The sequence below is a fragment of the Heloderma suspectum genome, chromosome 15, assembly GCF_057233095.1.
Source record: "Heloderma suspectum isolate Gila_16-S chromosome 15, 16-S_ref, whole genome shotgun sequence".
NCBI classification, from domain to species: Eukaryota; Metazoa; Chordata; class Lepidosauria; order Squamata; family Helodermatidae; genus Heloderma; species Heloderma suspectum.
The window spans coordinates 21,328,163-21,354,149 of NC_139472.1; the positions used below are offsets into that span (position 1 = coordinate 21,328,163).

The 25,987-nt window shown below is 46.3% G+C and overlaps 1 protein-coding gene across 6 annotated transcripts in view; it reads right to left on the minus strand.

Moving 5' to 3' along the window:
- The window catches only part of NPHP4 (nephrocystin 4), a 178,476-nt gene that overhangs the window by 19,036 nt on the left and 133,453 nt on the right, over positions 1-25,987 (minus strand). For all 6 annotated transcript variants that reach the window (XM_084821968.1, XM_084821969.1, XM_084821967.1 and 3 more), the window contains 5 exons: positions 24,119-24,299; positions 9,740-9,877; positions 5,658-5,869; positions 4,434-4,660; positions 2,871-3,057 (listed from right to left, as the gene is read on the minus strand). In XM_084821968.1, coding sequence (XP_084678094.1) covers positions 2,871-3,057; positions 4,434-4,660; positions 5,658-5,869; positions 9,740-9,877; positions 24,119-24,299 — 945 coding nt within the window. The remainder of the gene's footprint in view (positions 1-2,870; positions 3,058-4,433; positions 4,661-5,657; positions 5,870-9,739; positions 9,878-24,118; positions 24,300-25,987) is intronic.

The following is a 25,987-nucleotide window of genomic DNA, read 5'->3' on the forward strand; positions in this document are numbered from 1 at the left end:
TTCCTTCACAGATTTGCTGTGGCAAGAAAAAATACAGAAGAGGTGGTGGGAAAACAAGAGAGGGTTACGAGTGGAAGATGACATTGTCTAGATGCTCCCCGCCGCCCTTTGTAATATTCTGTGAATGAGGCAGGACAATGGCATGATGAGAGCCTCATCTGGAAGCACCCTTGGAGGCAATCAAATGCATGAAAGCTTATGCCATAATGCATTTATTATTCTTGAAAGTGGCACATGACTCCATTGTTTTTATGTAAACTTAGGTAACCCCTGCCTAAAGAAAACATTTCAAGATGGCAGCACCTTTGGGTTGGAGAAGAACAGCAAGTCACCTTAGCTGAGGAAAACCTCCAACAGACAAATCCGGTGACAATCCCGCCCCTCCCTCCTTGGGGCCAAGAGATGGACCTTGGGCAAAACTGCTGGATATGATTTCTCCTCGGGTCTTGAGTGTCCTACTTTGGGATGGAGGCCACAGTGAAACATTTGGCTGAGCATCTTTTTTCAGAGGAGCCTGACACTCGGCTAACACCCCTGACAAAGCGATGGTGTGATTTTGCCTCTTGGCCACTTAACAGGACTCTTTTAGAGAGGAGAGGAGGAGAGAGAAAAGTAAACGGGAAATTCAGCCGGTGTCAGACGGCAGCAGAGAAAATGGGACAGGATGGAGCTGCTCATGTGAAGCCATGAGCAGCCACCCACCTTCTTCTGGAAATAGAGCTGCACAAAGCGCTTTGCCTAAAAATGTAAGAAGAGCCCTGCTGGATCAGGCCAAAGGTCCATCTAGGCCAGCAACCTGTTTCCCATGGTGGTCGATTGGCGACAAGGGCTTCAGAGTTAATGTCTTGTGTATGGGGCTACTCCTAGGATGACTCAGCATCCCTTCCTTGGACAGGCCTTTCCAGATACTTGGAAGTTGTTCTATCATCTGCGAGAACATCAACTTTCTTTTGGGGGGGTTGTGGAAATAAACTGTGTCTAGACAGAATCTGTTGCCTGAGTCTCAGGTAGCCTTGAAGAAAGCGGCTGAGGAGCATAAAGGGAGAAATTCTCCCAAGAACTGTGATTTTCAAGCTGCGGGCCAATGGACTTAGAGGAGCTGATGCATGTCTTGAAACACAAAGCCACCATGTGGGGTGTTCCCACTACTAGATGCCTCTCACAGTGAGGACGCCTGTGCAGCACTGCCCCCCTTTCTTTCTAGGGATGCCACTGAAACTCTAAATTAGGTGATTCATTAGCAAAGCTATTACGTTTTTGCAATGCCTGCATGTGTGCCGAGCCTGGGCGGCTATCTAACAAACTTTATGTTTCATTATCCAAACCAAAAGTGATGTTTTGCGCCTCCACAGACTGCATGGCTAAGCATCTGAACTCTGCCATTTCTGCGCATGTCCTGATGTTGGTTGGCTTAACCCTTTACTTTCTGAAGGATGTGGAAGTGTCCTGTTTCCAATGCTCATGCTTGTGGAACGATATCACTTTAACCCTTTAGTTGCTATTATCCAAACCAAACAGTGTAAAAGTTTGGACTTGAAATCCTCCAACAAACTAATCATATTTGAAGGAACAGCTACATAGGTTAATAGCTATCTTTCGTTCGACATTTCTTTTTGGTTTCATTTCTGTATCCAGCAAGTCAATGAAGGCCATTTCTCTTGGGAATTGGGCAGACTTTTTTCTTGTTTGGTTTACTCTAGAGGGATACTGGAAAGTGAATGCGAGGAGGAGGAGAGTGTTGGGAGGGAGTGGTTCAGCCTGGGGTAACTGGCACCTGAGGAGGAGGTGTGGGCTTCGACAGATGGAGGCGCCCCTTTGACAGCCCCTACTTGCATTGCTGACACCACAGCCACTCACACCAGCTCCACTGGCTCCCTACCGACTGTAGGGTAAACAGCCGGGCATGTGAAAACAGCCGATCCGAAAAGGGAACATGATGTCATGACGCATGATGTCATGACGCACGCCATGATGCCACACTAAAGATCCCAAGATGGACTTTATGGATGCGCATGCACAACTATTCGTATGTACACAATGAGGACCTCCGAAGAATGGAGAACTTTTGTCCAAGATTGGACCAAGGAACTCATAACTTGAGCAAATTATGATTTCTGTTGGGGTAAGTTTGCCCCTCACTACTCTTTATCAATATGTGGGCAGTGACAGCTGACAAGTGCAGGAGAATCCCAGAAGCATTTTCTTTGCCCAGAAAGTGAGACCCAATCCAGAGTGACTGGGCAAAAGGAGGGGGAAGAGATGCTGAGAGGCACTATGGGCTGAGTGGGGAGGGGAGCTTGAGGGAAGTCAGAAGGGGCTCCCTTATGCCAGAGGGACACATCTTCATGAGCAATAACTGGCTTGGGAGTAAGGGCCTTCTCATGAGCAAGGAAAGGGATGCAGGTGTGGCTGGGAAGTTGCATATAAAAGGCAGGAGAGGAAGGATGCCAAGGACGAATCTGTTCTAATCTGGCTCTCTCAGGTAAGGGAGAGAACCAGGTGCTGAAGAGGTAAAGGAATAGGGTAACTCTCTGTACTCTAGGTGAGCCAAAGCCCGCCACCCCCACACACACCCCTGCCCCAGCTTGCTTCATTCCCTCCTTCACACAGTATGAACAGAGGCATCCTGCAATTGCAAGAGAGATTCTGGGAGCTGGTTAAAAAATATGCACATACATCTTTGAGTGTAAAGTATGCCTCCAATTTTAAACCAGAAAAAAGCACTGTGTAGGCGAAACTGTGTTGGTTTACATGCTATGTGATTCCTTTAACTAGGCTATATGAGAACTTGATGTTGTACTTGTGCAGCCCATCTTGAAAGCAAATACATGAGGAATATGTTAAAGAGAAAGCATTGGACATTTCTCTACCTGCATCATGGCAGTGTGCTCAGTGGAGAAGGCTTGGTATTTGAAGGGGATGTGGACTGTCTCCTTGGGACGCAGGTAGACTTGAGGTGAGCCGTTGTCATGAAGGTGAAACATGTCCTCCTCCAATGGGGTGACAGTTTGGGTCAGTTCCTTAAAATGCCTCCATTCTCTGGTGTCCACAATGACACTGTGCGGAAGAAGCCCAAAAAACAAAAATGCTCAGAGGTGGCTATTTACTTTGAGAGAGAGGAATTCCTCTCTCGCAACTTGCAATCCATCTCAAAATTAAACCTGAGGGATGCCATCGATCTCTGCAGCAAGGAGGCAGCAGAGAAAGGGGGAGCATGGGTTAGCTTTCCCTGTGAATAGTGGATGGGGAAACTGATTCTGCTTGAAACTCAGGGTGACTGAAGAAACCCTGTGGCTTCTCATATAATTTACGTGTATGGCATCATCCATGTGCATGGGGCTTTAACAAGTATAAGAGGGCAGGTCCCTGCCCCATGGAGCTTACAATCTAAATTTGACACATAAAAGACAGAGAAAGGGGAGGGAAATGGAGACAAGGGGGAGAAAGGGAAGAAGATGCATTTAGTTCAGTTACACATATTTAGGCTTAATTACAGTAGGGTTTAGGGACTAAGGCAAGGGTGGGGAATATTTCTCAGACCAAGGATCAAATTTGCTCATTAGGGTCTGCATCCCAAAGTGGGTGGGACCATCCCACTGCTGCCAAGTGCCCCCCCCCTTCGATTGCCCAGATCACACACACACACACACTCCACTTCTCAAAATGGCTGCAATTGCCAATTAGGCTTTTAAAAGGCCTAAAAATAGTATGTGGGGTCGGGGAAAGAGTAGGGGAAATCTCTTATCTTTCATCAGCTGCTGATGGGAGATAAAGGATTTTCATGTCTGGGGAGGGCTAGGGAGAGGGAGCTGGGCCTAGGGGAGAAGCTTACAGGCTGGATGGACACCTCCCACTGATTATAATTTTGTTTTTTATCTTGACTTGTATTGTTGTCAGCTGGCTTGAGTACCATTGGTACTGGAAAGGCAGGTTATGCATTTGATAAACCAATGAATACTTGGCCTACCTTACTGGTTTGTGAGGGCTTTTCCTAAATAACACCTTTGTTGTGTGGATTACTGAGATAACTCACATGGTGCAATCTGAACACTGGAAATGCACTTTATTTGATCAAGTGTTTTATTGTTGTGTTTTTGTGACAGTGATACTGCATGTTCACCGCTTTGGTAACTCTTTGGAAAGCGATATATAAATTTGGGTTATCTAAAAATAAATAGACATATGTATTTATTTATTACATTTCTATACTGCCCAAGTCTTTATAGACATAAATGCTTAGCATTATCATAATTAATCATGCGCCTCCCCTGACAGCTTTGTCCAGGCCGCTTGGCATGGCCTTTCTGGTCTTTGAAATGCTGTTGCCTTCCTCTCAAGAGCACACCAATGCTGGCATTCACAAAGCACAAACAAGAAGATTCTCAGCAGGCGTCCTTCCCTGCCTATGATAACCCTTGCTCTTCGAATCCTACCTGAGCTCTGGGTTGTCGATCTTGATGGTAACCGTGTGCTGGACGTTATACGGGTTTTTCAGGGCAAACTCAAAAAACTCGGCCATGCCAAAGGCAGTGTAGATGGTGTGGTGGGTGGTTATGGCCTGGCTCAGCATGCTGGCAATGCTCTCTGCTTTGATGCGCTCCCGGTAAGCCTCAATGATCTGAAGGTCCCTGGAGTGCTGAACACGGTCCTCATGCCGACCCTGAGGGAAAGGAAAGGTGCCAGGTGAATCACCCAAGAAATGCTGGGAGGGGAGGGGCTTCTTCTCCTTCCTGTGAGCTAGACAAGAAAGTGAATGCAGGCCTCTACTTACCTACTTACCTCATTGCTACAGAAGGCCCGAGCACAGCCTTATCCAGAGAAACAGTTACAGCTAGAAGGGTGCAACAGTCACCTTGGTTCTGCACTGGCTGCCAATCCATTCAGGCCCAATTTAAAGTGCTGGCATTAACTTTCAAAGCCCTGAATGACTTAGGGTCTGGTTGCCTGAAGGATCGTCTCCTTCCATATATACCTCCCTAGACCCATAAGGTAATTTTCAAAGGCGCTTTTCCAGGTTCCCCTGCCAAATGAAGTGAGGTGGGTGGCTACTAAAGAGGGGGTCATTTCAGTCATGGCACCCCAGTTGTGAAAGCCTCCCAACAGAGGCTTGCCTGGCCCCTACATTATGGTCTTTTTGGAGCCCTCCCAAAACAATAACATTCTATATGATAAAAACAGATTGTGATAAAACAGCAAAAATTCATAAAAACAGTAAAATATCTGGCTTAGACAGTATTAAAATCTACAGCACCATTGCAGCTACAGACTAGAACATTCCAGTAAAACATAATCAGAAGGCCAGAGAAAAGAACTAAGTCTTCAGGGCCTTCCTAAAAGCTTGCAATCATGGGGCCTGATGGACTCCTGATGGCAACCCATTCCAGAGGTGTGGGGCCACTAAGGAAAAGGCCCTCTCTCATGTACTTGCCCACATAACTGTCCTCAAAGGTGGACAAGGGAGAAGGCTCTCTGTTGCTGATTTAAAGTGCAGGCAGGCTGCTATGCGCAAAGGCGGTCTTTCAAGTAATTTGGTCCCATTCTGCACTAGCTGAAGTGACCAGTCCATCTTCAAAGGCAGCGCCATGAACTGCACACTGAAGTAGCCCAGCCTATCTCAAAACAAGGCAGCTTGTGCATCAGGTGTTAATGTCCCTCACCAAGATGTGGCTGGCTTTCTTCCCACAGTCGCCCTCTTGGGACTCCCGCCTCCGCACCAACAGCATCCTCTCCAGCTTCCGCCTCTGGGTGACGCTGGCCTCTCGGCTGGTGTGCTGGAAGGCTGCGCTGACTTCACACAAGTGAGAGAAGAGCATGGCCGCCAGCTCACTGTCCACATCTGCCAGTTTTTGGGCCTGGCACACGTTTCCAGCTGGAAGATGCACAAAGAGGTCACGTTGAAAACCAACAGATAATAACACCAAAGAAGATCAGTCGTCTTGTCCCTCAGTTGTGTCAAATGGGAATTACGGGGCGGTGGGGGGGAATGTTACCTGTTTGAATGCATCTTATAAACCAGTGGCATTCTCTGTTTGCTTAATAAGAAAAAATAGCCCTTTTTCTGCTGGGCAATAAAGATAAAAATGCAATTAAAACCGTGGCTACCTTTGCCCTCCTTTCAAATTCCATTAGCTCTCAAAAGAAAGGCTTTAAGTTTGGTACTGAAGACTACGTTACTGAATTAGCTACACGTTATTCTGCTGAATGGCTGAGTATTAAGTTATTAATTTGCTGTTTTATCTATCCAGATTTATTTCATTTGGGAGACTAATTTTCAACACACCAGTTAGCCACATTTTTGTATTGTTCCCTTTCTCATTTGATATGGGCCTTTCTTCTCTTTGTGGTGGGAAACAACTCTGCAAATAAAATAATATACTTCTTCAACAGCAACAACACAGGCAAGAAACAGAGAAAAGCGCGACCATCGGAGGCAACGCAAAAGGAGAACAAGGAGTATGGAAGACACAGAAACATCGGAACGTGATTTTTGCCAAGTCAGAACATTGGTCCACCTAGATAGGTACTGTCTGCCCTTGCTCCCAGCCTGATGTGTTGGACGGCAACATCCATCCACCCCAGCCACCATGGCACTAGGCTGCGAATGGCTGCTTTGCCTGGACTGGCAGTAGTTCTACAGATTTCCAAAGTTTTCCCCAGCCCTACCTGAAGATGCAAAGCCTTTTAAAGGCTAATTAACATGGAGCACAACTGGAATCTCCTGCACAAGCATTACTGAAAGGGATGGGTGCTGCGCAAGATTAGACGGGCTTGTACACAGCTGTAGGAGTGAGAAGATCTGGGCAGATGCAAAAGGGGATATGAGCTTGATGGGAGTCAGCTCCCTCATCCTCCTCAGTCCACAAGGCACATTCAAATGCTCCAAAAGAGGCTTCCTTCCCAGAAAGACAGTTTGCTTGCATGTAACTGGAGTTCTTCAAGTGGTCATCTGTGCTGTATCACAATTGGTCAAAATGGTACTGGGTAAGAAACAAGTGTATCCACTCAATTGTCTCCCATGGACAAAAATGGCAGGAAATGAGACGTTAGGGCCCAGAAATGTAATTCCTTTGTGGCACTGACCCTTCAGATTTGGACTGTCGTGCATGCATGGCTAGATAGCAATATTTTCAGTGGGAAAAATGTCTCTACCTTCTTCAAGACATTCCCAGAGGATCCAAAGAAGGTAGCTTAACTTTCCCAGCTGGAAGCATTCTTTTCCTCTCTGAAAAGCCTGATCAATGCAGCTTACCACAGAGTGAAATGCAGCTCTAAAGTCACAGCTGCCTCTACTGCTACCGGAAAGCTTCTGCCCAGACAAATTTAGCTGATAGAAAATATTGACCTAGAGCGGTGCACACATGATGGTTTGAGAAGGGAAGGGCTAGCACAGCCGAGGAACAAAACTTCTGAGCAGCATTCCATTTCCTGCCCTCTTTGTCCATGGGGACGGGTTTGCTGATGGCTGTTTCTCATCTAGCTCATGACCAGCTGATGTCGGGGCTGCACCAATGGCCACGAACGAGCTCCCGCAGCTGCTATCCCATCACTTCTCAAGGCGGCAGCGGGTATCGCAGGAGTCACGGCAATGCCCATCAGAGAGCACTGCCCCTTTAACTGGGAGCAGATCCTCCCCCTGGAGGCAAGGTTACACAGCATTGCAGAGGAGTATTTCAGCTTTTGGCAAGTGCTGGAGCAACACTGAATAGCTGCTTCTTGGACTTGACTTTGCTCCCTACTCCACTGTGATCTGTCCAGGGTCCTGGTTTGTACTTTGTGCTCACTGCCTCTGTGGCTATCTATTTATTTATTTATTTATTTTATTGAAAATCGTGCTCAAGGCAGCTAGCAATAGAATGCAGACTAAAAACAAAATCTGAATTAAAATGTAACATGGAAACAAAATAATTAAAACAATTAAAATACACAATAACAGAAACAAACGGCACTCGACCAATTAAAAAACCCTTTAGCGAGAGACCAGCTTATATGCCAAAGGCCTGCCTGAATTGCTTGTCAGCAAAAGGACAAGAGAGGGCGCACCAACCTAGCCTTCCTTGGCAGGGAGTTCCAGAGCCTGGCAGTGGCTTATCAACCAAAACCAACCATTTGCCTGGACTTATGAAGACCCACTGCCCAGTTCAGATGCTTGGCATCTCCAATTAAAAAGCTCTGAGGTAGAGGGGTCAGAAGAGAGGCCTCACTCTGACCAAGAGTTTGGCAGGCCAACGGTCTGACTCAGTCTAAGGCAGCTTCCTTGTGTTCCTGCTTGCAACTGTCTGGACTGGTCTGTGGGGCACTGCTGCATGAGTGGTTCAAAAACAAAGGCCTTTAGTCTTTTGGTCCTTCACCAGTTCTGTGAAATGCACTGCATTCCACATTCCCTGATGACATTCTTGATCTGACATGGAATTTGGGACCAAGGTAGCCTAGGGGTTTGACTGCACCGTGCATATATACATGCTGTTTCCAGGATAGCTGCCCTTAATTTGATCCTCAATCCGCCTAATATTCTCCCAGGTGTGGCAAATTGGCTCAGGCAACTTTAACAACAACAACTAGAGAAGGATCATATATTGAAGAGCAGAGACGTGTCTAGGTGGGAAAGCAGTCTCAGCTGCATGGGCGCTACAAGCCTCATGGAAGTTGAGCTACAAGCCTCATGGAAGTTGTTGCTTACTGTTGCTTCATGGCTGGGTGCAACAGCTAGAAATGAGGAAAATCCTGCCGCAGGTCTTTGGGGCTCTCGAGCCTGCCAGGTCTGGGCTAGCTCGACTTCCCCAGAGCTTGCAGCATCTTTTGGGAAATGCCCCTATCTTGACTCCTGGAGCAGAAAGGGGTAGTGACATAGTTGTATCTTTCTGTGGCAGCCTCCCAGTCCATCAACCCCCACCCAGGGTGAATTACGAATGGTTGGTGACCTTCCAGGCTACTGCTGCTAACATTCCATGCTCTCCCTGATCAAGCGGATGACTCCTGCTCAGAAGAGGCTTCCCAGTAAACCTTGCTGGTGGTTGCCATCTGGTTGTCAGCAGCAGCTGGCCAGAGTAACACCTCTGATTTTCTCCTGCCCTGCCAGTGGGCTTCTCTTGCCCTGCCAGTGGTGGTATAGGCTTTAATGTGTTAGGCTGAAGGCATGGCATCAACAGGAAGCTGTAACAACTGTGGCACTTGGCCTGGCCGGCTGCTCTCACTACGCCTCCAATGAAGATGATAATATGGCCATCCTGAAAATGATTTTATGCCAGAAAGAAAAACTTGCGCAATTTAAACACGATTTTAACTGTCAATATATTGCATAATTCCACTTGAAGCTTGTTTTCTTTGCATCTAGGTTAAAAAAATTGCATTTTCTGAGGGAGTTTCTGTGGATCCTTGAAAAATGGATGCTGGTTGATGTATGAGGTACCAGCAGGATAAAAGATCCACATTCCTACCGCCCATCCCAAACCAATCTATTTTAGAGGCTATCGTAGGGAATAAACTGGTCCTTTAACCTCATCCTGGGCGCTTTTTCAAGATAAAGGCAGTAAGACTATGCAGAGAAAAGAGAGATGGACAGCTCATCTGCCAAGCCCCTGGCAGGCTGTTCACTCACTTGCTTCTATCCATTCGACACATCATTCATTGGCTGGGGACGGAGTAGGGAGGACTCCAGGTGTTTTTCCAGTATTGCTGCCCTGCTCCCGCTCCCACCTGCCTTCTGCACTTCATTCAAGAAGGCAAATTCACAAGACATAACCTGACATTCCACCGTGAGCATCAAGAGAGAGAAGGCTGCCCCCACGGAAGCCTCTGGTTCCGTCATGCGAGGAGATGATCCGCGAGCGAGAGGGGGGCAAGGAGCGTGACTTCCTCAGCCTCTGCTCACACAGGTAGCCTGCAAAAGAAGCCAAGCCGGTGAGTCGGGGGTGCAAGCCGCTCCCACAAGGACAGGCACTCTGAAAGAGTGATACCCTCTGCACCCGCAACTGTCCAGGTTCATGCAAAGTTCTCCCTCACACTCCTCACCCCAATATATATTTCATTTGGGCCAAAAGCAGACTGCCTTCCCCATTATTATTATTATTATTATTATTATTATTATTATTGGTTTCATTTCTGTACTGACCAATAGCTGAAACTTTCTGGGCGGTTCACAACAATTCATAGAAATTACAAACCACAGATACAAAATAAAACATAGTATAAAATCTTTAACATACAAAATTTAAAACAATTTAAATAGCTAAAAACAATTTCAATAGGATACCAGGCCTGTTCAAGACAGCTAACATAAGTGCCCCATCTTATGCCATTAAATGCCTGGGAGTAGAGGGCAGTCTTAACCTGGCACCAAAAAGATGACAGTGTTGGCACCAGGCCTCAGTGGAGAGCTCATTCTGGAATTGGGGGGCCACCACATAAAAGGCCCTCTCCCTTGTTGCCACATTCTGAGACTTCCTTGGAAGAGGCACTCAGAGGAAGGGCTATATACACCAAGTCAACCACGAAGGTCTTCAGGGGAGGCCTTGCTGGCTGTTACAGAACCAACAGAATGTCACTACGTATCATCTCAAAAGAGGCCTTCTCAGTGGTGGCACTGCCTCCTGGAACCCCCACCCCTTCCCTGTAGAAAGAGGCAGAAAATGTGGTGTGTTTTTCACACCTCCTGAAAATGTACTTGCTTTCCCTGGCTTATAATGATCATGAAGCTGCTCTATTTTACTGTCTCTTTTATTGTTGTTGAACGTTAAAAGGTTTTTAGCGTTGTATTATATATGCATTTGTATCTGAGATTTTTAATTCTTCTATATAAACCACTTAGAGATTTTACTATATTAAGCAGTATATAAATACTACTACTAAATAAATAAATAAAGGTGCAATCCGATGCACGTTTATTATGTTGTTTTTGTTGTCATTATTACTAATAACGCCCCATCGCTGAAAATAATAACAACAACAAGAATGCCCCATAGCTGAAGCTCTCTAGGTGGTGGTTTACAAAGATTAGAAACCATTAAAAATACAGTATACAAAATGTAAAAACCATTTACATAAAAATACACAGACAGTACACACAGTTTTGACAGTTTTCTGTTTAGACAGAAAAAAGTCCAAGAATTCCTAGCATGCAGGCCTAAACATGTGCTCTTAATCAATAATTCTGCTCCAAGGAGGGGGACCGGGTGGGTCAGCCCCACTCGAACCTGTCACCCTGAGGCCACTGGCAAGCCAAAGTGGCTGCTGCTCTCATGATAGCATCCTCCTCCCTCGTACCTACTTCCTTAGAGGAGAAGGCATTCCAGCACAGACCCCGGACTATCAGCTCTGAGGAGGGTCCATCCACAGGCAGGCCCCAGCATCTGCTGAGGTCAAGAAGAATCAAGCACCCCGGTGGGATGGCACCCTGGTGGCTGCCCTAGTCTGGAGCGCTGCTGGATCCTGGGAGTCAGCTCTGTGCCGAAAGCCCCATGCTTCAGTTCACACCCCTGACGCCCAACACAGGATCCACCAGCAACAATAAAACTGATGAGCTGAAATGGAAGAAGGTGCTGGAGGGCAGACTGCAGGTCTCGCAGATCAGGGCCCACCTGTTGTTTTCAAGAAAAGGCATTTGACTGAAACATGAGCAGGATCCGCCCTGCGAGGACAAGCATGAAGGGTTGGAGCTGCAGGGTCAGCAGTAAAGTTCAACTGATGCCCAGATGTTGCTGAGCAGGGTGGCCGCTTGTGAATCACCAAAACAAGAGGACAAAAGAGGGCAGCAATCTGCATAACGTTTGGCCATCCTAAGTTATATGTATAGATGCACATTTAGACATTATTATTATAATTTAAATATAAATACAGTACATCTCACCATAGCGAGGAAGACTGTGGCCAGGTGACCCGTGTCCTTGATCCTTCAGCCTGCTGTCCAGGTGTTCACTGGAGATGGGCAACTATTCTTACGGCTTGTTCTCTTTAAACGGGAATTGGGCGGGACAGCTCTCCAAGTAGAGTGCTGTCCTCTGTACAAGAGGGCGCATGGCCACACTATTGCCGAGGCAAGCCCTTTTCTGACCTGCTCCCCACCTGTGGCTTTCAACTCTAGCTGGCTAGCTAGGCATCTTCTCTTGTGTTCTCATCATGGAACACGTTCCTTGCCTTGATACAGCCTTCCCTAACCGGGTGCCTCCAGATGCATTGGACTACAACTCCCGGCATTCCAAGCCAGCATGGCCAATGGAGGGCACCAGGTTGGCAAAGGCTGCCTGACCTGTCATCACTGAATTCAAACCCCACAGCTCTAGTAAAGGTGAGAATGGGCTATACTACAGTGTGCCTAGAGGCACCAAGCAGGCATGAGCAATGGGAACCACTGGGGGAAGCAGACAAAAGGTGCAGGGGCACCAGGTAAGGAAGGGGATGAAGCAGCAGCAAAAGTTTAGCATGCATGTGGGTAGTCCCGGGGGGGGGGGGGCATTTAGGAATAGGGCTTTTGCTGGCACCCTATTAAAAGTTCAAGGAAGCTAAGAATTTCGTTACTGAAAACACAAGTAACATTCAATAGCAGTTTAGCATTGTCAATGATATGTTGAGCATGCTACAGAACACAGATGAGAGAAAGCCCTGACCCAAGGGTCTTTCAGTCTAAGCAAGATAGACAGGGCAAAAATGAACAGAGAACCCAGGGGCGGCTAGAGGGTCTGAAAGGATACGGGATTTGGTGGGCTGTGTTAACAGCTGGTGACGTAGAATCATAGAATAGTAGGGTTGGAAGGGGCCTACAAGGCCATCAAGTCTTGTAAAAGCAACTTCTTGGTTCTACTTATCTCCAAAAGTTGATCTTGACCCCAAGTGCAGCATTTAACTTTTTCTCCATAAAAGGGGATGGCAGAAAGGAAGAAGGCAACCAGAGAACTCACCAACACTCCGGGCATAGGTACTAAACCGGCTCTTTACAAGCCCACTTCTACGGGGCTTGCAACTTTGGCCACTCACTCAACTTGCGGATTGCATCCTGTTTGTACTTTGCCCCATTGAACAGGATGGTAAACAGAGCAAATTGAGCCTGCTTCTATTTGCATGGGGCAAGGATGAGTGTTGTCTCTCAGTCACGCCAGAGTGTGACAGGAAGAGACTTTTTAATATAGATAGGCAGGGAATTGGGTAGATTACGATTCTATATGCACTACCATCTATGTTGATAGTGCTTTACGTGTTTCCAAGGCTCCAAATCTAAGAAGTGTTGGGCAGATGTGTGAGTTTTAAAGTTGCTAACTCTATTCTTAAGATATGGATACATCTGTTCTATTTAGACACATCTCTTCAATTTAGACACATCTCTTCAATTTAGACACATCTCTTCAATTTAGCCTTTTAAAATATGTAGTTTATGCATTTTTGCTACTTTTGTTTTTATTGTTTTAAATTGTTGTATACCACCTTGATGGCTTTTTGGCAGATAAGGTGGCATATAAGTGTTAAAAATGAATGAATGAATGAATGAATGAATGAATGAATGAAATGAAATGAAATGTTTGGGGTTGCTGGGCCTTCCCCCTGCCCCCTTGTGATTTCTCTCCTTCTGCCCCTCCTACTTCTGCTCTCTTTCTCAGATCTCTCAGAGCCTCGGGCTACTTCCTTTTCTTCTTTTTTGACAAGAAGTGCCAGAACAAGCAAGCTACAGAAAACAAAGTCTACCTTCCCTGGAGCAATGTTAATAATGAAGGTGACTGAGCAGGCTGGGATTCATCTTTCCAGCAAGGGACATAGCAGGGGAAACTCCACTGGAATGACTGCATTACAAAAAAGTGTACCCTTCGGAGAGTCATTGTATTTTCCACCTGGCAGCAATCTCCTTATCTTGTTTTGTACATTTCTGACACAGGAGCAGAGCTCAGCAGGGTGTCCTTTGACTTTTGGAAATAAGCACCATGATACATAATAGGCTTATCCAGTTCCTTTACAAGGCCAACAGTTCCTTTGATCTCTGCCTCAACCTGCGAGCCAAATCTCTCTTAAAAAAAACCAAAAACTTTTCTTCCATCTAAACCCACAGTCCTTGGGGGGGGGGGATCGATCAAAGGAGATACCTTAAGGCTTTTTTTGCATAAGAGAATATTTGATTTGCAGTGTGCAAGGCAGTAAGGTTCCTTTGGAAAAGATGCAAGCGTGCACCTTCACAACTTGGATGGTGCAGAGGATGCTTAAGATTTATAGCTAAGAAGTGCTTCTTCAAGTAGATCCTTCTTGATCAGTTCCCCAGATGCAGGGAACTTTCCCTTTGTTGGCATCCTCACAGCACTATGGCAAACATGCTGTCACATTCCTACACCCCTCCATTGCTGTGCGTGATGATGTATTGATTTTAGGGAAGGGCTAGAACACTTGCGTTGCACACACAAAATCTAATCCCTGGCATCTCTGTTTAAAGCAAGGATGGGGAACCATTTTACTGTTGAGAACCACATTCCCTCAGGGGTAATCTGTAGGGATCCCATGCTGGTGGTGGGTGGGGCTGGAGGCAGCAGCAGGTGGGTCCAGAGACCCCTCCCATTTCTCTCTTTCTCCCTCTCCATTCTCTCCCCTCACTGCTCAGAAGGCTGCGGGGGGGGGGGGGAGAACAGATTGCTCTTGCCAGAGGTCTGAAGTGATCACTTGAGGAGGGGTTTTGAAATTAAGCTGAGGACTGCATGTGGCCCTGGGGTCTGCCGGAAAAAGGATCTCCAGAGCAGGGTGGTGAAACCCCTGGCTAAAGTCTCTGGAGAGCTACTGCCAGTCAGAGTCAACCATACTGGGTGAGAGAGACCAATTGTCTGACTCGGCATAAGGCAGCTTCCTAGGTTTTCCAGCAAAACTCCCCAAGGAAGGTGTAGTGTAGCACAATTTAGGTGGCACCACAGGAAAGGCCCTGTCTCTCAAGCCAGTTTACTGTGCCTCTAACAACAGCCACACAGAACAGCCTTCAGAGCTGCTCTTAACCATTCAGACAGGTTCCTACAGAAAAAAGCAGTTCTTAAGGTGTCCTGGTCTTAAGCCATTGAGGGTGCAATCCTATGCACGTTTAGACAGAAGAAAGTCCTATAACCCCCTTCATGGATCACTGCCTTGTTGTGGCGAAGGGGCTTGCGTAACTCAGTGAAGCCATAAGCTATGCCATGCAGGGCCACCCAAGACGGACAGGTCATGGCAGAGAGTTCTGACAAAATGTGGTCCACTGGAGAAGGAAATGGCAACCCACTCCAGGATTCTTGCCAAGAAAACCCCATAGAACGTATCACAAGGCTAAAAGAAATGACGCCTGAAGATGAGCCCCTCGGGTCGGAAGGTGTCCAATATACTACTGGGGAAGAGCAGAGGGAATTTCCAAGTAGCGCCAGAAAGAGTGAAGCGGCTGGGCCAAAGCCGAAAGGACTCAGCTGTGGATGTGTCTGGTGGTAAAAAGAAAATCCGATGCTGTAAAGAACAATATTATTTAGGAACCTGGAATGTAAGATCAATGAATCAAGGTAAGCTGGAGGTGGTCAAACATGAGATGGCAAGATTGAACATCGACATCTTGGGAATCAGCGAACTCAAATGGACAGGCATGGGTGAATTTAATTCAGGTGACCATCATATCTACTACTGTGGGCAAGAATCCCTTAGAAGAAATGGAGGAGCACTCACAGTCAACAAAAGGGTGGGAAAAGCAGTACTGGAGTACAATCTCAAAAACGACAGAATGATCTCAGTACGAATCCAAGGCAAACCATTCAACTTCACAGTAATTCAAATCTATGCCCTAACCACTGATGCTGAAGAAGCTGAGGTTGATCGGTTCTATGAAGACCTACAACACCTTCTAAAACTAACACCAAAAAGAGATGTCCTCTTCATCATAGGGGATTGGAATGCTAAAGGAGGAAGTCAAGAAATCACCGGGATAACAGGCAGGCATGGCCTTGGTGTACAAAATGAAGCAAGACCAAGGCTAATAGAGTTTTGCTAAGAGAACACGCTGATTATAGCAAACACTCTTTTCCAACAGCACAAGAGGCGACTCTACACATGGACATCACCAGATGGTCAATATTGAAACCAGATTGATTATGTCCTTTGCAGCCAAAGATGGAGAAGCTCCATACAGTCAGTAAAAACAAGACCTGGAGCTGACTGTGGCTCAGATAATGAGCTTCTTGTTGCAAAATTTCAGCTTAAATTGAAGAACGTAGGGAAAACCACTAAACCATTCAGGTATGACCTCAATCATATCCCTTATGAATATACAGTGGAGGTGACAAATAGATTTCAAGGATTAGAGCTGATAGACAGAGTGCCTGAGGAACTATGGACGGAGGTCCGTAACATTGTTCAGGAGGCAGCAACTCAATCCATCCCAAAGAAAAAGAAATGCAAGAAAGCAAAGTGGCTGTCTGATGAGGCTTTACAAGTAGCTGAGGAAAGAAGGGAAGCGAAAACAAGGGAGAAAGGGGAAGATATATCCAACTGAATGCAGAGTTCCATAGAATAGCAAGGAGAGACAAGAAGGCCTTCTTAAATGAACAATGCAAAGAAATCGAGGAAAACAACAGAATGGGAAAGACTAGAGATCTCTTCATGAAAATCGGAGATCTCAAGGGAACGTTTTGTGCAAAGATGGGCATGATAAAGGACAAAGAAGGCAGGGACCTCACAGAAGCAGATGAGATTAAGAAGAGGTAGAAAGAATACACAGAAGAACTATACAGGAAAGATCTGAATGTCCCTGATAGCCAGGATAGTGCGGTCACTGAACTTGAGCCGGACATCCTCGAGAGTGAAGTCAAGTGGGCCTTAGGAAGCATTACTAATAACATAGCTAGCAGAGATGACAGTATTCCAGCGGAGCTATTTAAAATCCTAACAGATGATGCTGTTAAAGTGCTGCACTCAATATGCCAACACATTTGGAACACTCAACAGCGACCACAAGAGTGGAAAAGGTCAGTTTACATTCCAATTCCAAAGAAGGGCAACGGCAAAGAGTGTTCAAACTACCGCACAATTGCGCTCATTTCACATGCCAGCAAGTTGATGCTCAAAATCCTACTAGCTAGGCTTCAGCAGTATGCGAACCAAGAACTACCGGAAGTACAAGCTGGGTTTCGAAGAGGCAGAGGAACTAGAGATCAAATCGCCAACATTCGCTGGATCATGGAGAAAGCAAGAGAATTCCAGAAAAACGTCTATATCTGCTTCATTGACTATTCTAAAGCCTTTGATGGTGTGGATCACAACAAACTGTGGCAAATTCTTAAAGAGATAGGAGTATCAGACCACCTTACCTGTCTCCTGAGAAACCTGTACGAGGGTCAAGAAGCAACAGTAAGAACCAGACATGGAACAACCGAGTGGTTCAAAATTGGGAAAGGAGTACGACAAGGCTGCATATTGTCGCCCTGCTTATTTAACTTATATGCAGAGTACATCATGAGAAATGCCGGGTTGGATGAATCACAGGTCGGAATTAAGAGTGTCGGGAGAATTATCAACAACCTCAGATACACAGACGATACTACCCTAATGGCAGAAAGCGAAGAGGATCTAAAGAACATCTTGTTGAGGGCGAAAGAGGAGAGTGCAAAAGCTGGTTTGAAACTCAACATTCAAAAAACTAAGATCATGGCATCTGGCCCCATCACTTCCTGGCATATAGAAGGGGAAGAAATGGAAACAGTGACAGATTTTATTTTCTTGGGCTCCAAGATCACCACAGATGGTGACTGTAGCCATGAAATTAAAACACAATTGTTCCTTGGGAGGAAAGCTATGGCAAACCTAGACAGCATGGTAAGAAGCAGACACATCACCTTGCCGACAAAGGTCCGCATAATCAAAGCTATGGTTTTCCCAGTCGCAACGTATGGCTGTGAGAGCTGGACTATAAGGAAGGCTGAGCGCCGAAAAATCGATGCTTTCGAACTGTGGTGCTGGAGAAGACTCTTACAAGTCCCCTGGACTGCAAGGAGGTCAAATCAGTCCATCCTAAAGGAAATCAACCCTGACTGCTCATTGGAAGGACAGATACTGGAGCTGAAGCTCAAATATTTTGGCCACCAAATGCGAAGGGAAAACTCTGTGGAAAAGACCCTGATGCTGGGAAAGATCGAAGGCAAAAGGAGAAGGGGATGGCAGAGGATGAGATGGCTAGATAGCATCACCGATGCAATGAAGATGGATTTGAGCACACTCCGGGAGAGAGCACAGGACAGGAAGGCCTGGCGTGCTATGGTCCACAGGGTCACGTAGAGTCGGACGCGACTGAACGACTGAACAACAACAACAAAGTCCTACAACTTCCCTAGCCAGTCATACATTCCTGGCTGGGAAATACTGGGAGTTGTAGGACTTTTTCTGTCTAAACATGCATGGGGCTGCACAGTGCTTTAAGGGTTAGCATCAGCATTTTAAATTGATCCTGGAAACAGAGAGGTAACCATGGAAGATTATTTGTCAGGAATGCCTTGGCGGCCTCCCCCAGTAGATCCCAATAGCCAACTCAAGACACAGAGGAAAGGGAATTCTTTTCAAAGCTTTAATCCCATTACAGCTTAATGACTCTTTCAGATGCTAATCACCAGCGGCTAGAGCAAGGGACAGGAGCGTGGCCTAAGCTTCAGGCAAGCAGTTGATCCCAGTTTGAAAGGGAGTCACTTGAAGACCCAGAACTTATGGTCTAGGGAGAGATCCTCCCTCTTTCCCTTGGGTCCATGGGAGGCAGCCGTTGCTTGCGCGCCAAACGGGCGCTACGCCTCCTTTCCGCGCCCTCCATCGCTTGTCGCTCTTTACGTCTGCGTCGAGCATCTAAGAAGCCCCCCTCCCGCATTCCCTCACTGCCCGGGTCACTAAGTATCTCTGGAATGCTGGGAGGAGGAATCTTTGCCAGGTGCTGAGCCTGTGAGGGATGAGCTGGCTCCACTCCCACGGATTGCTGTTCCTCCTCAGAATCAGAACTGCTCTGGGGCTCTCTGGGCTCAGTTTCCACCCCGACAGATGTCAAATTGGACCTGTACGATCAAGGAGTCTATCTACAGCCAAGCCTTCCTTTAGCCACAGGAAGGAATACTGGATGCTGCCTTATGACAAGCTAGACCACTGGTCCATCTGGCCTAGTACTGTCCACACTGACTGGCAATGGCTCTTCAGGGTTCCAGGCAGGATTTTTTCCCAGCCCTAGCAGGAGATGCTGGGGATTGAACTTGGGACATTTTGTATGCAAAGCAGGGGCTCTGTCCCTATCGTGCCCCCTCTGAAGGAAACAGGCTGCTTCAGGGGACCCTGGGCCTGGTCAAAAAGCTCCCAGGCCCTTGGGGGGACCGCATCAGGTTCGTACCCTTGGGTTGTGGAGGGCTAGGCTACTGATACCAAGACACCTATCCCCTGGGATACCAGCATCTAAAGATGCAAGCAAAAGAGGCAGTCAGGAGAATAAGTGCCCACTTACAAAAGACAGTACCTCATCAGTAAAGGGCAATGCATGGCAAGGCTCTCGTCACAAGACGGACCTCTTCCTGAATACTAGATGCAGCCTAGCTGCTTTCACCAGGCCCCCACCCCACGCCCACACTTAGACTGTCTTCAGACCTGCCTTTGGATCTGAACTTTCCTGAATGCTTTGTTCTCCTCTTGGACTCTGCCTGCTCAGACCTGGACTGCTTTCTGGCCTCACCCTGGAACCTAACCTTCACTGGTGAACTAAAAGAAGAACAAGGAGAGAGAAAAAAGTAAGAAAAGTAGGATTGTTTAGCAGAAAATAAAGCAGGAATCTGACTTGGATTCCTGCACTGAGCAGGGGGTTGGACTCGATGGTCTTATAGGCCCCTTCCAACCCTACTAGTCTATGATTCTATGGCAGATGCATAGGACAAAGGAATAAAGTCAAGGTGAGATTTCAGCCACTCTGGTCAGAAATGAAAACAGTGTAAACAGGGAAGGTTGCAGAGTGGGAAGACAGAAATAAAAGAATACAGAGCAATTGTGTCTAAAATAGCTTTTGCCAACCTGGTGCCCTCCAGATGTTCTGGACTACATCTCCCATCATGCACAGCCAGCATAGCCAATGGTCAGGAATGCTGGCAGCTATAGTCCAAAACATCGACACCAGATTGGGAAGGCTGGTCTAAAGTATGAGAGAATGCAAGGCAAAAAAAACCCAGAAGAGCAGAATAAAGAGAATGTGAGAAAACTCAAGAAGAAGAAAAGTTTTCATCAAGAAAACTTGATGAAGAAAACTCAAGAAGAAGAAAAGTTGAGAACAGACCTCTATCAAAAGAATGAAGATACTGGAAAAAAGGGGGGGGGTGAAAACTCAGGGAGGAGTAATGAAATGCAGCAGATTCAAGCAAATAGGATGGTGATCTTACAGAAAGCAGAAGAAAGCAGTGTGAAGAAATGGGGGGAAATTAGCCCAGCAGAATGTGTGGGATTATGAGACGAGAGGGTGGGTGAGAGCAAAAGAATCTAGAACTGAACAGAAGATTCAGAGTACGAGTATAATATACTGAATATACTGAAATCCCCAAAAAGAAAGGAAAGGGGGGAGGGGGACTCAAAGCAGGAAGGAAAGATGAACCAGGAGGACATTAAATTAAATCTGAAAATTAAATCTGAAAATTAAAAGTAACAAGGAATCACACTGCATGAACTTCAAAACTAGATAAAAGTAACCCACTCACCACCACTCCCCGCAGATTGGGGAAACTGAGATAGAAGTCATGAATCATAAGAAAGAGCAACAGGGATAGTTGTGTCAACTGGAGCCATCCAGTTTTCAAGGGTGAGAAAAAGAGATCGAAGTATGGCTAATTTGTTAACTGCAGCACAGCAATAGAGAACACCGAGTAGGGCAAAGAAATGGCAAGGAGCATAAACTAAATTAGGAAGATGAGAAGGACATGCTGAGCGTTCAGGAATGCAGGCAACATCAAATTATCATCCCTTTCGATTCCCATAGCAGAAGGGCAGAAACTGTTCTGGCACAAAGGTCCAGCGCAGCCTTCTTAAACCTGGCACCATCCAGATATGTTGGACTGCAATTCCCATCATTCCCAGCCAGCATGCCTGGAGAAGTCTGGACTAGATCTTTGACTGGCCAAGCATAATCTGGTTCTCGCCCTAGCAGCAGGGCAATTAGAGCTCCACGCAGAGGAGTACCCGTTACTGAGCCACCATCCAAACTCTGCCTCTCTCAGACATCTTTATAAGATAAGGTTTGTTTTGTTTTTACAGCCACCTGAAACGTTACCTGAAAAGAGAAGGATGCATATACCAGAGAACCTGCCAAGTCCTTTTCCATCGCTCTTTACTATTAGACCGCTTCCTTGCCTGGCCTGGCATTCGAATCATCTCAAGATTGATCACTGCAGTCCCAGCCCTCCTCCCCTAGCCCTTGCAAACGAGCTTATCACCCTCTTGCAGGCAAAGTATGAAATGTCAATTTATGATATGGTAGAATGGAAGCTAATCTTTCTTCTGAAGATAAGATTTTATTTTTTTTAATGGAGTCACTCTGCCTTTTGCAGGCGGATGAATTAAAGCACCTGCTATGCGGCCGGCAGCGTTAATGCTCTTATGAGTCTGGATTCCTTTTCCTGCTAGGTATGGCTCTGTGCGGCTTCCCTGCCCCTCCTGTGTCCCCTCCATGTCGCTGCTTTGTTGGCATCTAATTGAGTGTTGCCTTTTTCATATTGTCTCCTTCAAAGCCGCCTTGGATTGCCCGTTTGTAAACAAGACTAAGCAGAATTAATGGCCTGTGTACTTCCCTCGTGCTTTAACAACCCAATGCTATTGCCATCGCCAGGACACAGGGGGGATAATAGACTTTTACAATGCGAGCTGGGAATCTTCCCCCACCTCCTCCAAGGAGCAGAAAATTCTTTCTAAACAGCCGTGAAGCTGATACCTTGCTCACACATACGGACTACTAGATCATGTGTTCAGATGGGGCATGTACACCCAACTCTGAAGTGTCTCAAGAAGTTGTTTCCTGGAAGGCTCTGACTGTTGACTGCCAATGAGGTGGGTGGTCCTGGTACTCTATAAAAGAAAGGTATCCACACTGCAAAAGGGAGTGGCCAGCTGACCTGCTCCTGGTCAGTCACTGGAAGAGACTGAGCAACACCTGCCTGAATCCTGGCTGGAACTAGGGATGGGTGATACAGTCTGTGTCACTTTTGCACTTATTTGACCTGCAAATTCATTCCATCCTGCTTCCATTTTAATCTGAAAACTGTTCTTTTTTAATCTGCATGGAAATTTGCATTTAAATGCATATTTTTCAAATGTATTTTCTCTCAAAACAATGCATTTCTAAATATATTTTCTCTCGAAGTACATGTTTATTTTATGTTTTTGCTGAGACCTATGCTGGAGCAGTTGGGAAGTGCAGAAGCCACTAGATAACTATATTCTGATCCACAATTTCTTTGGAGAGATGTGGATCCAGTATCAACATTCATATCAAAGTTTGAAAAGACTGAATTTGCCAGGCATCCATAGTTGAACCAGATGGGGAGCCCAGCCAGAATGCCCGTGGTGTTCCTAGCTTGGAAAAGGAAAGGTTCCTCCTGTGCAAGCACCGGGTCATTACTGACCCCTAGAGGGATGCCGCTTGCGCTGGCGTTTTCATGGCAGACTATAGCGGGGTGGTTTGCCATTGCCTTCCCCAGTCGTGGCTACCTTTCCCCCAGCAAGCTGGGTACTCATTTTACCGACCTCAGAAGGATGGAGGGCTGAGTCGACCTGAGGCAGCTACCTGAGACCCTGCTTCTGCTGGGATCGAACTCAGGTCATGGGGAGAGTTTCGGTTGCAATATTGCCACCTACCACTCTGCGCCACACGAAGCTCTTTACCTAGCTTAGAGAAGGACAAAGTAGTCCTAGCTATGGATGTTCAGTTCATCTCAAACTGAGTATTTCTCTGGTCTTAAGTCTGGTTAGTCTGAACTTCGAGATTTTTTTTAAAGTTTGCATGAAAATTCAAAAGCATTTTTTGTGCACATTTCTCCTAATACATACATTTTCTATACAGTTCTGTCCAATATACACATTTTTTGCAAGTGGCTTTCCTAATAGAATGCATATGTATGTGAACATTATTTTCTCTAATGTACTTCTTTTTGTACGCATTTCTTTGATTGGAATATTCCATTGCAAAATTCGGAAAGTGCGAATTTCAAAGGACAACTGTGTTTTGGTTTGTGTATTGACTCCAAAGTGTGAAATTAGGTAAGTTTGTAATAAAATGTGAACTGCATGAATTTCTCCCTCATCCCTAGTACTAGCCAAAGACCTCCTATCCCCAGCTACCCATGAGAGGACAAAACCAGGTGACAGTCCCAGGGCAATCAGGAACAGAGTTTACCCTCTCCACTCATGAATCTCCACCCAACATTTGTTCATTATAGGGGCTAGGTCACCCCACCCAACCTAATGGTAGAGGAGGGCACTTTCCTCACAATACATTCTATTTTTCAAGTGCATTGCACTGCATTTGCTCCCAAATGGGAGGGAATGTTGGGACCTCGATATTTGAGGGGCTGCCTCTCCCTATATATGCCTGCCCGAGGATTGTGTTCTGTTGGAGGGGCCCTCCTCTGCGTTCCACCAGTACGGGACATACACTGTGGTGGGATGTGAGAAAGGGCCTTCTCTGCTGTGGCACCATGGCTGTGGAATGCCCTCCCCTTGGAAACCCGATTGGTGCAGAAATTGGTTTCATTTCGGGGGCCAAGTTAAAACATGACTTTTCACCAAAGCCTTTGATGGCTAACTGAATTCCCTAAAGTTGCACATTGTTTAAACTGTTTTATTGTTTTAGATTTTCTAACTGGTATTAGCTTGTTACATGGTTTAATGTGCTTTTAGCTGTTTAAATTATTCATTGTTTTATACTGTTTTAATTTATTTTATCTGTACACCGCCCTGAGATCTTAATGATATAGGGCAGGATACAAATGTTATAAATGAATGAATGAATGAATGAATGTTTTGGCATGTATCCCCCAGCCTCAATCACAATAGAGCCAGGCTGGGCTGTGCCAAGGAGATTAAACAAGGCCTTAAGCCCTTGCTTAAGGTGGCCTTGTTTCCAGGAGGCCGAAGAAAGGATATAGAACCAGTGGACCCTTACCAATGTTAGCCAGGCTCAGGTGAAGCCAGCCTCTCACAACTGCATGGACTCCAATGGGCTTCATACACCCATGATGGAAAGCCTCCCCGCTCATCACTGTTGCATCCTGCTTGTATTCCATGGTGATGACCTCCAGCTCGTGGTGGACTTGAACAGCCGTCCGGCCCTGGCGGAGCAAGTGCTGTAGAAGAAAGGAAGTCTGCCTCTGAACAAAACAGATAATTCAGGGTGGTGGCTGTGGTGAAGGACTGTGCAGCAGAGTGTAGGCCCAAGGAGAGATCAAACTGTTTCATGTTTGGGGAGATACCCTTAAAATAAGTACTTAGGCTGGAACTACACATGGTGGCTGAAAGCAATGGCCCTACGACTCCACCTCCTCTCTCCCCCAGTAATGTCAGAGAATGTCATCATGTTGCAGGTTTCCCTGCCCCCACTTCATTTCTTCTTCAGTCCATCACCAAATCATGTTGCTCTTCCCTCTACAGTATTACAAACCTGTAGCTCTTCCTCTCAGTCCTTTCAGGAAAACTCTCGTCCACGCCCTAGCCATTGCTAGCCTTGTATAAGGATGGGCACATCTGTCAAGCTCACTTTTGCTCAGCTTCTCATTTTTCCAATGCTAAATTCATCTTGTCCCAATACTGCATCAGCTTGCAATCTTTTTTTTACTCCACATAAAATGTGTACATATTTATGTGCGTAAATCCACATTTTTTGTATGCATTTTTCCAAATGTAGGCCATTTTGTGCACACTGCTTGCAAATTTATACTTTTTCCACATGATTTTCCCATGGAATAAAGTATTTTTATGCACATGTTTTATGTACATATTTTTGGCACACACTTTTGTTTGTGAACTGCATCACAAACTTCAGAAATGTATGGATTTGACAGCAAACTTTATGCTTCAGTACAAGAATTTCTCACCCATCCCTAGCCTTGAGTACTGAATCTTCTCCTCTCTGGTCTTCCACTATCTCACTTTGCACCCTACCACCCCAGCACTCTGCTGGGGCCCTAGCTCAGTGATAGAGCATCTGCTTTGCATGCAGGTTCCATTCCTGGCATCTCCAGGTAGGGCTAGGAAAGGATCCTGCTTGAAATGTCAGCGAGCTGCTGCCAATCAGTGTCAACAATACCGGGCTAGTTGGAACCATGGCTTGGCTCGGTATAAGGCAGCCTCCTATACTCCTATCATTTACTTCCCTTGTCACTTTGGCCATATGACACCCTTCCATAAAACCCTTCACTGGCTTCCTGCCTGCTCCTGGAACGTGCAGAAGCTTCTCATCCTGACCTTCACACCCCTTGATGGCCTTGTTCCCTCTCTGCTCTGATATCCTGATACATCCCTGCCTGTGGCCTTGCACATCCAGCTCCACCACTCTCAGCCATCCAAAGGTGTCCTGCTCCCTGAAATGATCGTGCCCTTTCCCCCTTTTTTGGCACTGCCCCTCAGAATGCCTCTGCATGACCATCCCTCTAACTTTCTCTAAGTCCTTCCTTAAAGCTTATTTTCCAGGAAGCCTTTGAAACAACCAGTGTCTTACTTCAGGGCTAAGGAACCTGGCGCCCTCTAGATGCTTTTGACTACAACTCCCAATAGCCCCAGCCAGCATGGCCAATGGTCAGGGGTTATGCGAGGTGCAGTCCAAAACATTCAGAGGGCACCAAGTTGCCTAAATAAAGGTTGCTACCTGTAACTATACTCCTTCGAGCAGTCATCTATGCATTTGCACATATGGGCTCTGCACCTGCATGGAGCCTCGATTCAGGAAACTTCTATAGCTGAGGAGTTTGGGTGGGAACCCTTCCCCCACCATCCCTAGCAGGTTCCCACTTATTCTCACAGTTCCATGAGACTGACA